We start from the raw sequence: 12,421 nt of genomic DNA, 5'->3' as shown, positions 1-12,421 counted from the left end.
AAAGGTGAACGTAGGGAGGGGCAGGTAGAGATTTGCTGGGGGGTGGGGACCCAAGGCTGGGAGGGGGGTAGAAGTGGCATGGAGGGGACAGGGGAAGGGGCTTAGGGACCTGAGGCTGCAGGGGTAGGCATAATGAGGGCAGGGGGACATATGCCAGGGAGCATACTGCCTGCCCCACCACTTCCCACACTGCCTGTCCCCCACTGCTCCCTCCATGAGCTGCCCCTTTACTCTCTCTCCACTGCTTGACCTACCACCTGCCCTTCCCCACTGTCTGTTCCCCCCATCTGCCCCATTGCTGCCCCCATCACCTGCAGTAGTGTGGGTGGGTAGAATTTAAGATGATCCTCTAATAATTAGATTTCATACATGGAAAGTAGTAATACATTTATAAATTTTCCTTTAATAGAATTTACTTATTGGGGGGTCATGTTACATGCAGGGTCATCTTGTATTCAGGTAAATACAGTATTAACTTGTTCCACTGGAACTAAAAATTCACTTAAAAATAAAACAAGTACATCTGAAGGCATACAAGTAGCTAAACCAGCATTTGTGGGCTAGATACAGATATCAGTTTTATGTAGCTTCCACTTATAGCTAGCGACTTTAAAACTACAGTATAGTCATGCATAAGCAAAGGTGCTTTGAGTTAAAAAAAAAAAAAATAACCCAACAACGCTCCTCCAAATTCAGGGCATCTTCTGAATATTGAAGTGCTGAACAGTCTATTTTAAGTTCCATGTTAAGGCAGATACCTCAGTGAAAAATGTGATCAGTTCCTGCAGACTGTAAGGATTTGCACAATCAAGTTAAAAGGATATCTAGGATATGTAGTTCTATGGAAACCTTCCATCACAGGGGATTACAGTACTTGGCAATGGTAATGACATGGGAACAGGACAATAAACTTTCCAGATCAATGCTGGTTATTCAAATATACACCAAGCAGAGTAGGATAAAATGTTGTTGAAGCAGCAACTGTTATGGGATGGTCACCCAACAGTTTCTCCTCCAGTGCTGCTTTCATCACAGAGCCTGCAGTATCTTTGCTGCTGTGTGCTGCACTTTGTTTCTTAGAGCACCTTTGAGAAAGTTGTTTTCAGGGGGGGGGGCAGTAGCAGCTCGGGGTAATGCCAGGCAGCTGTTTCTTGCACAAAAGGCTCGAGAGCTTGAGGGTCTGATAACAGAATCCAGGGGACCTTACAAGTGGTGCAGTGGCAACCTCCCCACTGAAAAGGTATGCATTACAGTGCCTGGCAAATCGCAAGAAGTATTTGGAAATCAAGCTGCATTACACAGGGACTAGCTGCTGCCAGTGTCCGAGGGACTCTTTCAAGGAAGATACCCTGCTACCAGGGAGAGAAGATGAAATTGCTCAGTTCTCTGTCAAAGAACATTGGCTAAAAGGAACTTAAGCTGGGTACCCCGTGCCTGTTCATATACAGCTGCAGGACTGCAGTTGTCTTTTGGGTGAAAATGTGAGAGCAGAAAACCAAGCGTTCACCAGCTTTCTGGTCCAGAATGCTGCTGGTTCCTTAAAATGCACAAAGATGAGTTCCCAGTGTCCTAAAACTCACATCAGTGGCGAAGCATAAAGAGATGAAAAGGACAAGGAAGGGAAGGACCTAAAGAAGGCTGGGATGGTGGGACCTGCTTGACAGGGAAGTTGATGTGGGCAGAGGAAGGGGGCACGAGTTCCCTCTGAAGTCAGGAAGTGGCAGCTACTTGGATCAAACACGACCGCATCAGCATAATCATAAGACAGGGTGGGAGGAGAGTTGCAGTGAAAGTAGATGAGAAAAGGTTTTCAAGAATGGCCAGGCCAGGGATCATAAGGAAGTTCTCATTTGGAAGTCCTTTGCTTCCTTGGTTTACTGGTGATGAGAGCCCATAACTGGTCCTTCTTATAGTGGCTCTGAGGTAGGAAGGGAGCAGAGAAAACTTTGCCAATAGGAATGACTGGTAACGGGTTTTTGCTTAACATCCCAAGCCAATTTAAAATAAAATTATTAAAAGCTTGAACTTGGTCTTAATTGAAAATGATGTTTTTGACATGAAATTGCTGCATTTCTCCCAGGTTATTTTATTCCATAGAGTCCGACATGGCCATGGAGGAGGAAAACGTAACCATCATCATCAATAGAGATGTTTATGAAATCCTTAAGAAGAGAGAGGGCTGTCTACGTGATCTGCTTCAGAAGAAGTTTGTCTGCACGTCAGTCTTTAAGGGTAGACCATGCCCCGTTGAAGTGTACAGGAAAAGTCCAAAAAGAGGAATTGCGGTTTCTGTTTGGATGGATGATATTACAACACACAATGCTGATGCATTGGTCAATGCAGCTAATGAACATCTGGATCATGGTGCAGGACTTGCTTTTGCTCTTGCAGAAGCTGGGGGGCCAACAATTAAAGAACAGAGCAGACTTCATATTGAACACTATGGGACACTCAGTGCTGGGAACATAGCAGTAACAGGTGGAGGCAGGCTTCCTTGTAAGAGAGTTATCCACACTGTAGGCCCCAGGTGGCTGGCATATAACAAGGATGAATGCTGTCACAAGCTTGAGGCAGCTATTGCAAACATCCTGACCTATGTTAATCAACCAGAGAATTACATTGGGTCTGTGGCTATCCCTGCAGTGAGCTCAGGAATTTTTGGCTTCCCACTAGATTTGTGTGCTTCTGTGATTGTACAGACAATAAAAACATTTGTGGATCTGGCTCCAGTATTTCCCCCTTTGAAAGAAATCCGCTTGGTAAACATTGATGAGCCCACAGTTGCAGCAATAAAACGGGCCTGTGAAGAATACCTGGGCAAGAGTGACACCAGTGCACTTCAGGGGACTGCGCCAGCTTCATCCAGCTTGTCTCCAGATTCCATCACCATCAATGGCCTTTGCCTACACATCAAAAGAGGGCTCATTGAAAATCAGTGTGTAAGTCTTCACCCTGTATCCTGTGAAATGCCGAGCACAGATCTGCATCTCAGCAGGGTGCAGGATGCTAGATCATGGACCATCTCGTAGTGGCCTCTCGGTCTCTTAAATGTGCATCTTGACCTCCTGCCTTTAATCACCCAGGCTTAGCATCAGTTAACCTAGAAAAAGTCTTAATCTCTTAATATGACTTTGAGTTTTAAAAAATTTAAATTTCTTTTCTGGGTACACGCTGCCATTAGACTACAGAGAGATAACAGCAGACAAAGCAGGAAAGTTCATAATATTACTCTCCTATTTTAACATTGATTCTGGTATACTATTTTGATAATTAACAGGTTTTGATATGTTCTCTACAAGGTGGCTTGTCTAGCTTTTATGGCATTCCACTTTTCTTTGGGAATGGGATGAATTCTTCTTGCCACTGGGGCATTCAGCATAGACTGGTACAGCTGACAATATTTTATTTAAAAACAAAGCAACGGTACACAACATCCTTAAAACTCTGTGTGACTTAAAATGGAATTCATCATATTGTAAGTGTTGGAAGGGACCTCAGGGATCATCTGGTCCCTTGCTCAAATTCAGGAATGCTAATCCTAAATCATCCCTAGTCCATGCCTGTCAACCTCTTTTTTGAAAACCTCTAGTGATGGAGATTCTTCAGCTTCCTGGGCAGTCTATTCCCCATGCCTTACTGTACAGTAAGGAAGTTTTTCCTGAGATTTAATCTTAACTCTGCTTTGCTGCAATTTGAAGCTATTGCTTTATGTCCTTCCCTATGCAGCAAGTCATAAAACTATTTAATATTCTGTATATCTATTTTAAATTCTTTAATTAGAGAGAGAGAGAGAGAGAGATTTTTTGTTAAATCTAGTTGGGAATAAACCAGAAGGGAGGATTAGGCTGGAAGCTACATGGCAGCTTTAACAATAGTGCCTGCTACTGATGACTAATGCATCTCACAGAATTTTTCTACAATCTGTTTGTTGAAGAAATGCCTCAATTCTCCCTGATGCACATAATTTTAAGATGTGGAGATAAGAGGCAGCAAAATGTATGGCAGGGGATCCTGCATGAGTGAGTTAGACAAGGCAGTAGAGTATTTCATTCCTTTCAAGAAGTTGAACATGAGTGTGCCTAAAAGCCATGTATTTTTAGTTACCCTTGAACAGCCATGTTAAGGTCTGAGTCTCTATCTTTGTGATCAAACCATGGTAATGAAAAGGTTTTTTTCTTTTATTGTGCATATTTAGTTCCAATTTATATTTGCCCTCATGAGTGCACTGAGGGAAGAAGGAGAGAGCTTGGGAATTACCTTCTCCATATTGTTTTCCTGCAGAAGAGGCAACCACAGTTTTGTTATTCCCCTCCTCCAGGTTCGAGTACCCCAGAGGCCATTGACAGATATTCAGTTAAAGGCGCAATAGGATCTGATCCCCAAGTCCAACAATCAAGCTTTCTGTCATGTCACACATGGGAATGTGGGATTGGGGATCAGATCCCAATCATGCCTATTTACAGTACAGGGGCAGCCCAGGATCGTGGTCCTGGGATCTCCCTGTACCAGTAGGTAGCAAACTGGGTTCATGGCATGCCTGTGGCTGGGAGCGCCAGTCAGTTGATCAGCATTCCAACCTCGGGAGTGCTCCAGAGCCTTGAAGGGCTCCAGTAGGCTCCGGAGACTGGGAGTGCCAGTCTTGTGTGTCTTGAAGGTCTTGCATTCGAAATCTTGTCTAATTCTATCTCGGCTATATAGTTGGTCTAATAAAAGATATCACACTAAGAAATCCTTGCCTCTCACATAATTTCTGTACCACCACAACTACAACACCTATAGTAAGCAGGATATTTTTTACACTGAGATGCAGGAACATTTAAAGGGGAGTTTTGATTGCAGTGGACTTAACACGCATACATACTCAAACTGAAATGTGCTAAAAATTGTCTTCTCTTTCAGACTGATGTTATTGTGAATTCTGTTGCTGTTTATAATGATCTAAAGATAGGAGGGGTATCAAAAGCCATTCTGGGAAAAGGAGGACTGTCTCTTGAGAAGGAATTTCAGAACAAGTTGAAAAACCCCCATCCATTTGTTGAAGGACAACATGTATTGACAAAAGGACACAATCTGGCAAGCAAAACTGTGCTCCATGTAGTATGGCCACATTCTATCAATGATAAACACAAGGTGATGTTCAATTCAATTGGATTTTTACTTCTATATGGTAAAAAAGTAAAGTTAGTTTTAAAATACTTTCATTTTTTGGCAGGTACTCAAAACTGCAATGGCGAAGTGTCTGCGTGGACTTCAGTCTGCTTCAGTTTCTTTCCCTGCATTAGGGATTGAGAAGTTACAATTGGCAAAGGATGAAGTGGCAGGTATTATGATTGATGAAGTTCTCAGGTTTGCAAAGGAACAGCCCCCAAAAAGAATAGAAGTATTTTTTGTGCTTCATCCAAATGACAATGACGTGTATAAGGTAAGATGTTTCATATCGACAACAAGCTGAGAGCACCCTCAACAGCAATAAAAAGTGTTTCAGTGTATTGTTAACAAACCAAGTTCACTATACAGAGCATTTGTAGCTAGAAAGCCTGTAAAGTATGCATTTTCGTTCACTGCTGCTGACATGGGCAATCAAAGATCAAAGCCAGCAGGCTTGGCTGAATGGGACACATAAACAAGAACCTAGAAGGCAACTTGAATCAGTCTCTTGATCAAAGCAAATCCTGGGAGAACATGGCTGTGCAGATCACTTGGCAGAGAACACAGTGCTCAGCATTCCTTCTCAGCCAGCAGCATGGCTCAGGGAGAGAAACTGGGTATAACAGTGGTGTGCAACCTATGGCCTGTGGGCCAGATCCAGATCCAGTCTGCCATGTCATTCAGCTCTTGAGGTCTCCGTGGGTCCTGAACTTTGGCTGGCGTCATTAACTGTGACAGCTCTGGGAGACCTGTGGACTAGATGACATAGTCCTGTGCTGGATTGCGTCAGCACTGGGGTCGTGCAGCAGGTGGATCCTGTGCACAGAATGAGGTTGGTGTGCCAGATTGCACCTGTGGATTGGATCCTGTGCTGGATCATGCCCATGGACCAGCCCCATGCTACTCATTTGGCCAACAGGGCCAGATAGATTGAGCACCAACCTATTAAGAAGGTTATGAGTTGGTTCTGCCTGCAGTAACCTAAAACAGTCTTGGGGAAGTTCAATACATGATTCCCTAGGAGAGCATGTGCAATTCTGCCATTCTACCCTTTGCCCTTACAGCAGGCCTGCATTTCTGGGGGCTGGCAGGAAGGATGCAGTGAAGATGCTGCTTTCTGACCACTGGGAACATTTTAACATGCTTTTCCTGTACACAATAAAAAGGCTGCAAAGACAAGGCTGTATTCATTATTTGTAACTTCAACTGAGTTGTGCCGCTTTATACTAGCTGAAAGTTATATGCAGCTCTTTTAGGTCTGCCGCCCCCCTGGGCATGGGCTCTGCACTACCACCAGCACCAGCCCCTTCATGCTCCTGCCCAGCTGCAGCTCCCCCACCACCCCTGCTGCTTCCCTACCTGTTGCCCAGAGTGAGCGGGATACTGGGAAGGCTGAGCAGATCTGGGCCCTTCCAGCCCTGCCTGGAAGTTGTGTGCTGGCCAGGCTGGACTCTTCCACTCACAAGGGTGGGAGCGAGGCACAATAGGGATGTTGGTGGGGGGGTGTATATGGGGGCGGAAGGGATGAGCAGGGTACAATTAGTTGGTGGGTGCTGTGGGCTGGATGAAAGTGCCTGATGGGCCAGATCTGGCCTGCGGGTCATGTTTTACCCACCTCTGCTGTAACGGAATATTGAATCATACTCAGGATCAAATTCTGATGAGATGGGTAAGGTTGCCTAAGTAAGTGGAGATAAGGAAGTCTAATTTACATGCTGAAGGAATGGAACAAAGATGTAGCAAATGCCTGCCCCTCTGCTGCTGTCTCCTATTTGTTCTTCCTCATACAACATCTATGGGACACTGATGGGCCAAGTACAACAGTTTTGACACTTGGATCCAATAGACCTTCACTTCTTGGTATATACCTTATCTCACCTTGCATATAATCTCTGAATTTGGCCCTGAATTTGGAAGCATCACTCCAGTATTTGAAGTAAGAATTTCTAGAAACTTTACTGCTGATTTTTGCTGGTTTGATCACTCTGCTGTAATCTTCTGGAGCTGTTTGTTCTCCCTCCAGTCAGTGGCATTTAGGGTAATACCCTATTTTCTAACTTAGTATTAGCCTGTGATATACTTTTCCTTGCCTTTGACTGAAGAATGATTGTATCTTCTTGCCACATGCCAGACCTCTGACCCAGCTGCATTTTGTTGTCTTTTGTCTTGGTTTCCTTGGAGCACATGCTCACATGGTTGTGTGTCCATAACATGCCAGAACCTGTATTTTATTCACCACAGGCTCTTTTGTTGCCTGACACTCAGGATATTGAATTTCTGCAGCACAGGAAGGCAGTCTGCAGGAAGCCCAAATATACCATACAGCTCAGAGCAGCACTCCCAGGGCTTTTTTTTTTTTTTAATATCAAGAGGAGCTTTGGGAATGGGGTAGAGAAGTGGATGCTGTACAGTGACAACTTAAATCCTCACAAAGATGGAGGATCAAGCAGCCTCTTCTGTCTGCAAGCTGGTGCATGGGTCTGTGTGAACTGCATCCAGGTGACTTTGAACTTTCTTCTGTGCAAAACTTATGCCAGGTGTAATACTGGGACCAGCATTTGGCCCTTTATGAAATGATACTTCTTGGGGCCAGGGCCAAGTCACACCTGAACAGCTGGTGTTTTAACTGCTGCACTGTTCCATAGCTTATTGGATATGTTTAACTAACGTAGTATAGTGCTTACTCAAGAGGATCTTGGTGAGCCAAATGGCTTGTGTGAAAATACTTAGATATGCAAGTCACTTGGTTGTAAACGGGTTCCAAATCATCTTTTTTTTCCCCCCAAGGCTTTCAAAATGAAGCTTGATTCAGCAAAACGCCAGCTGGGAGAGAGGATGATTAGCAATACACACCAGAATTTGGGTGAGTCATGAATGCTCTGGATACAGTTCTGAAAATGACAGTTTCCCAAAAAACATCATGGGGAAGGAAGCGTATAGAAACTTTGCAGTTTGACTCTTTGTGTGTGTAAGATCAACTGATAAGAGGTGAAAAGGACCCAACCAGTTATGATTGGTGGGGAAAGGCATTACCCTCTTTTGGAGTACTGTTTTGTAGAACTTATTTTAGTGTCACGACTGTCTTTTTCTCTTTTTTCTTTCTTACTCTTCTCAGACTGTCAGTTGGACAAACCCAATGTAATTGCTACATTAACTGCTACTATTCAGCTGTTCAGACGCTTGTGATTTTTTTTGCAGTGCTCCAACCTACTGAAAGACATACAAATCAAAATTAAAGTAGCGTTTCTATCAGAAGGAATCTTTTAACAAGCTAAGAGTTCTCTTCAGCCAGTACTAAGTGAGCAAGTGATGAACATTGATTTTTTTTTTTGCTGATTTGCTTCCTAATTAAAAAAAAGAAAATCCACAAATCTAATTGAAATATCAGATAGTTAATTTACTCCAGGCCACACTGCCTTTTAAGGAATGCAGCACCCTCTCAGTCATCTCCACTTAGAAGTGTATTCATGTTAAGAGTTACCACACATACATGTGGAGAGTTAAAAGTGAAGCTTACATGGCTGGTCTATGTAAACACTTAATTTTATCAGCTTACATGGTCCCTGTAACAGCAACTTCATTTTAAAACCCAAGATGAAGTAACATGGCAAGAAAAATAAAATCAAGAAAGGGAAATACAGGCCCTTACCTGGCTTGTAGAAGAACTGACATTTAATTTGACATAAAATGCAATGGAGTTTTACAGGTAGGCGGGAGATATATCTGGTAAGTGCAGGGGAAGTAGATCCTGGTTGGGCTTTAGCCAGGGAGAGATCTGCCACATTCTGTAAGAGAAATAGGATTCATCCTTTATCAAAGGCAGAATTTGCAGGTAGGCCCCCAGTTCCCACTAAGTCAGTGTGAGTTCAACACCTAACTACTGTTTATATCATTATAAAAAAATCTTCCAACAATAATGTATCTTTTTACAAGTGCCAAAAAAACCAGTCTGGTTCCCTGTAGTGCTCCATGCAGGCTACTTTTAAACATTTTGTGTGACAGTACTTGGAAACTTTTCAGTGTCCTGATTGTACTTTAAATAATATTTATTTTTGGTTCAGACAGACAAGCTGAAGCAAAGAATAAGAAAGATACACCAGTCATTGTACTTAGCGGAAATAGATGCGAGACACTGGAAGCGGCAAAAACGTGGATCAAAAACCTAGCAGAAGTCCAGGAAAGTCACCTTTTCCAGATAGAAAACCACCACATTTTTAACTTTGGCAAAAAAGAGTTTGTGGAACTTTCTTGTCAGCAGTCCTTGGGTGTGTCCATATCAGAAGAGGTGAAAGGTGGAAAGACCAGATTAGAGATTCAAGGTTCTCCTGATGCTGTGATTGAAGCAGTATTTGCAATTGAAAACATGCTGTATTATGCACAAGAGAAGAATATGGTCAAACAAGAGGAAATGCTGCTGTCCAAAGGTGAGTGGGGTTAAGTTAGTAAGAACAAAGAAATATGAAAAAGTTTTGGTACAGATACTGCCCCCTATTTAGGTGACCATATCTAATAGTTCTGACATATGATGAAAAGAATCCCTGTGCTTAAATACTATATACTTTTGGTAATGGATGCTATCCACACTCTTGAGAGATCACAGGTTAGCCTGTTAACTTCAGTTGACTTGCTGGACAAGTATTGCCAGAGGATTGCAATTTATTTCACAGGTCGGTCTGTAATTGCATTGCCAACACCCACCTGGGGTTCCACTAGGAAAGGGCAGATTAGGGTCCAGCCAACTAAGACTCCTGGGCAAAGCACTTAATTGGTAAAAGTCTTACATGATTTAATTTAAATATCTGTTACTTGTGTCCAGGACAACTGGGAACTGATCCTATTTCAGGAAGACACCAACACCAGACAGGACCTTCCATAATCCAGTACCGGACCACACTGGTAGAACCAAAGTGTCAGGAATTCAGGGACAGAAAGAGACAGTTTGAAAAAAACGGTCTTCGGATTGTTAAGGTGAAGAGAATGTATTTTTTCAAATAATTGTGAATTTACCTTTAGGCAAACTTTGTGTTCAGGCCCCAAATGGTATTAAGAGTTAAAAAATAATAATCAAAACATACGACTCAGAGGAATTGAGTAGACAGTGAGACTGGGAATGAAGCTTAAATCTACTGCTTAATGAAAAGGACTTTTTGTTTAAAAAAACAACAACATTGGAGCTGATCTCTCAAAAAGATGTGGTTAGATCCTTAGTTTACATTTAAGAAGTTACTGTAAAAATCGGCCTTACGCTTTGCAGCCACAAGTGCTGAGTTTTAGTAGAGCCTGAGTGATAAGGATGCTGATTTGTTCCCGAGGGAGTCGGTAGTAAAGTTCAGGACACAAAGCTGGAGGGCACATGGATGTGCCTTTGGGGGCAAAACATATCCGATGGATGTAGAACAGAACTGAGGCAGGACATCTTAGGTTTACCCCTATGAATGTCTGCTACTCAAACAACAAGATTTTGCCACCGTAGGGGAAGCCAACAGAAATCCTGGGTAAGTGTGGCATGACTTCTGCCATAATCCCTTGAACAGCGAGCGCTTTCTGGGCTACATGGCTGCTGTAGCGAAGCTGCAGGAAGCCACACAAGTAACAAGGTATTGTGGTGATTTCCTGATGGCAGAGACTGTCTGTTGACAGAAGACTTGTAATGCAGGCAGAGCTGAAACTAGACAAGAATCAAGGCTGCAGAACCTCTCACTGGCCGTACACAACTCCTGGCAGAGCCTAAGTACATACACAACACTCATTAACACAACTCACTCATTAGATACCACTGGAGTAGGGCACAATTCATTCTGGCTTCAGAGGAAAGCACCATGGCCCTGATTCTTCCTCCTTTAGACAGACTGACTGCCTGGCTGTTCAGCTGAAAGCAAGAAGGGCTTCTTAAAGAACAGCACTTAGATGAGCAGCAGCATAAGCCTCCAATCCTCTATCAATTTATACCAAGTTTGTTTATCTTGCAGATGGAGAAAATACAAAATCCTGTTTTATTAGCTGCCTTCCAACAGCTTCAAAGAAATGCAGAATTGAAAAATAAAGGCAAGCAAGTGTGTCAAAGGCTGTACCAGTGTGTTCCTGCTCAGTTTTGTAGCCTGGTGTGCCGAGTTGGTTTTCACAGACTGTATTCCCCTCCACCAGGTAATTCACTGCTTTCTTCTGCAATATTGTTGAAAGACAACAAAAACATGTCATGAATGGTTTACTTCATTTTATATCTCACCCCACTCCCAAATAATATTGTCATTTTCCCAAGCTGTCCAGTTACTATTGTTGCTACATACAGAACTTTTAACACCATCAAATGTCCAGTGCTCAAGAGTATTTTGCTTCTTTAATAAAAAAACCCCACAGAACAGTTCTTGGATACATTTCAGTGAAGCTCAGAAAAACAGCTCCTTGTTATACAAGAGATCAGCTTCTGTATGTATTCAGAGCCATACCTGTTTGCCTCAGTGAGATTTTAACTACCTGCCATTCCTCCTATTAATACAGCCTGCCCACACAGCTCTGCAATGATAGAATCCAGTTCTTTCTTGCTGGAGGATCATAAACAGCACCCATCTAATTATAGAACATTTATTACAGTGATTATGTAGGCGCTAGAAAGAACTCAGATCTGCTTAGATCAGGCTTAGTTTGCGGCACTGGTTTTTTCCTTGCAGCAGTTTGGCATTGGTGAAGTTATATCAGTATAAATGTAAAACCCGGGGAAAAAACCCAGCTTTAATGGACCTGAAAATCAGGCCTACCTTTTCACTTGAAAAACACAAATTGAAAGGCCTTGTCCATACAGAAACATCCTTCGAGGGAGAACTAAGTTCTTATTTACCCTCTTTAAAGTCTATTGTTAATAACTTAGTTGGATGTTTACAATCAACACGTTAAGAATGTCAGCAGTGACGTTGGAGCTATACAAAATAAAAAACATAGTCTCTAGAGTTTACAATTAAATGGACAATGCATTTCAGCCAAATGATACAGAAGATGCATTTGTTACTGAGCACTGCAAGATTTTAGCATCACGGCTCAATTCAGTTTTTTCTAGAGATGGAGATCATCATGGCTTTCACCAAACACTAAAATAGTTTCTAGTCCCAAGTTTTTTTGGTTTTTTTTTTTTTTTTTTTTGAAGGTGAAGATTAGAATTTAGGCATTAATACCGTGTGGCAATGTGCCCATATGCTATCATGTCAGGCCCTTTGATTATTAGCTCTTCAAAAAGCAGCAACATGCCCTAACCTGTTACTAAGATATACTTCGTGTGAAA

General features: G+C 42.6%; 1 protein-coding gene across 2 annotated transcripts in view; it reads left to right on the top strand.

Annotated features, from left to right (window-relative positions):
- PARP9 (poly(ADP-ribose) polymerase family member 9) overlaps window positions 1-12,421 on the top strand; it is a 31,385-nt gene that overhangs the window by 17,560 nt on the left and 1,404 nt on the right. The window contains exons 3-9 of one of the 2 annotated variants that reach the window (XM_019522545.1): window positions 2,081-2,939; window positions 4,900-5,130; window positions 5,213-5,422; window positions 7,936-8,011; window positions 9,204-9,572; window positions 9,965-10,116; window positions 11,118-11,292. In XM_019522545.1, the coding sequence (XP_019378090.1) occupies window positions 2,106-2,939; window positions 4,900-5,130; window positions 5,213-5,422; window positions 7,936-8,011; window positions 9,204-9,572; window positions 9,965-10,116; window positions 11,118-11,292 (2,047 nt within the window). In that variant the 5' untranslated portion in view covers window positions 2,081-2,105. The remainder of the gene's footprint in view (window positions 1-2,080; window positions 2,940-4,899; window positions 5,131-5,212; window positions 5,423-7,935; window positions 8,012-9,203; window positions 9,573-9,964; window positions 10,117-11,117; window positions 11,293-12,421) is intronic. The other variant, XM_019522546.1, reaches the window with a different exon arrangement.

Source organism: Gavialis gangeticus, unplaced genomic scaffold, assembly GCF_001723915.1.
Source record: "Gavialis gangeticus isolate Ggan-Ray unplaced genomic scaffold, GavGan_comp1, whole genome shotgun sequence".
Classification (NCBI taxonomy): Eukaryota; Metazoa; Chordata; order Crocodylia; family Gavialidae; genus Gavialis; species Gavialis gangeticus.
Note: the sequence above shows the minus strand (reverse complement) of the source record. Positions and strands in the feature narration are given on the sequence as shown.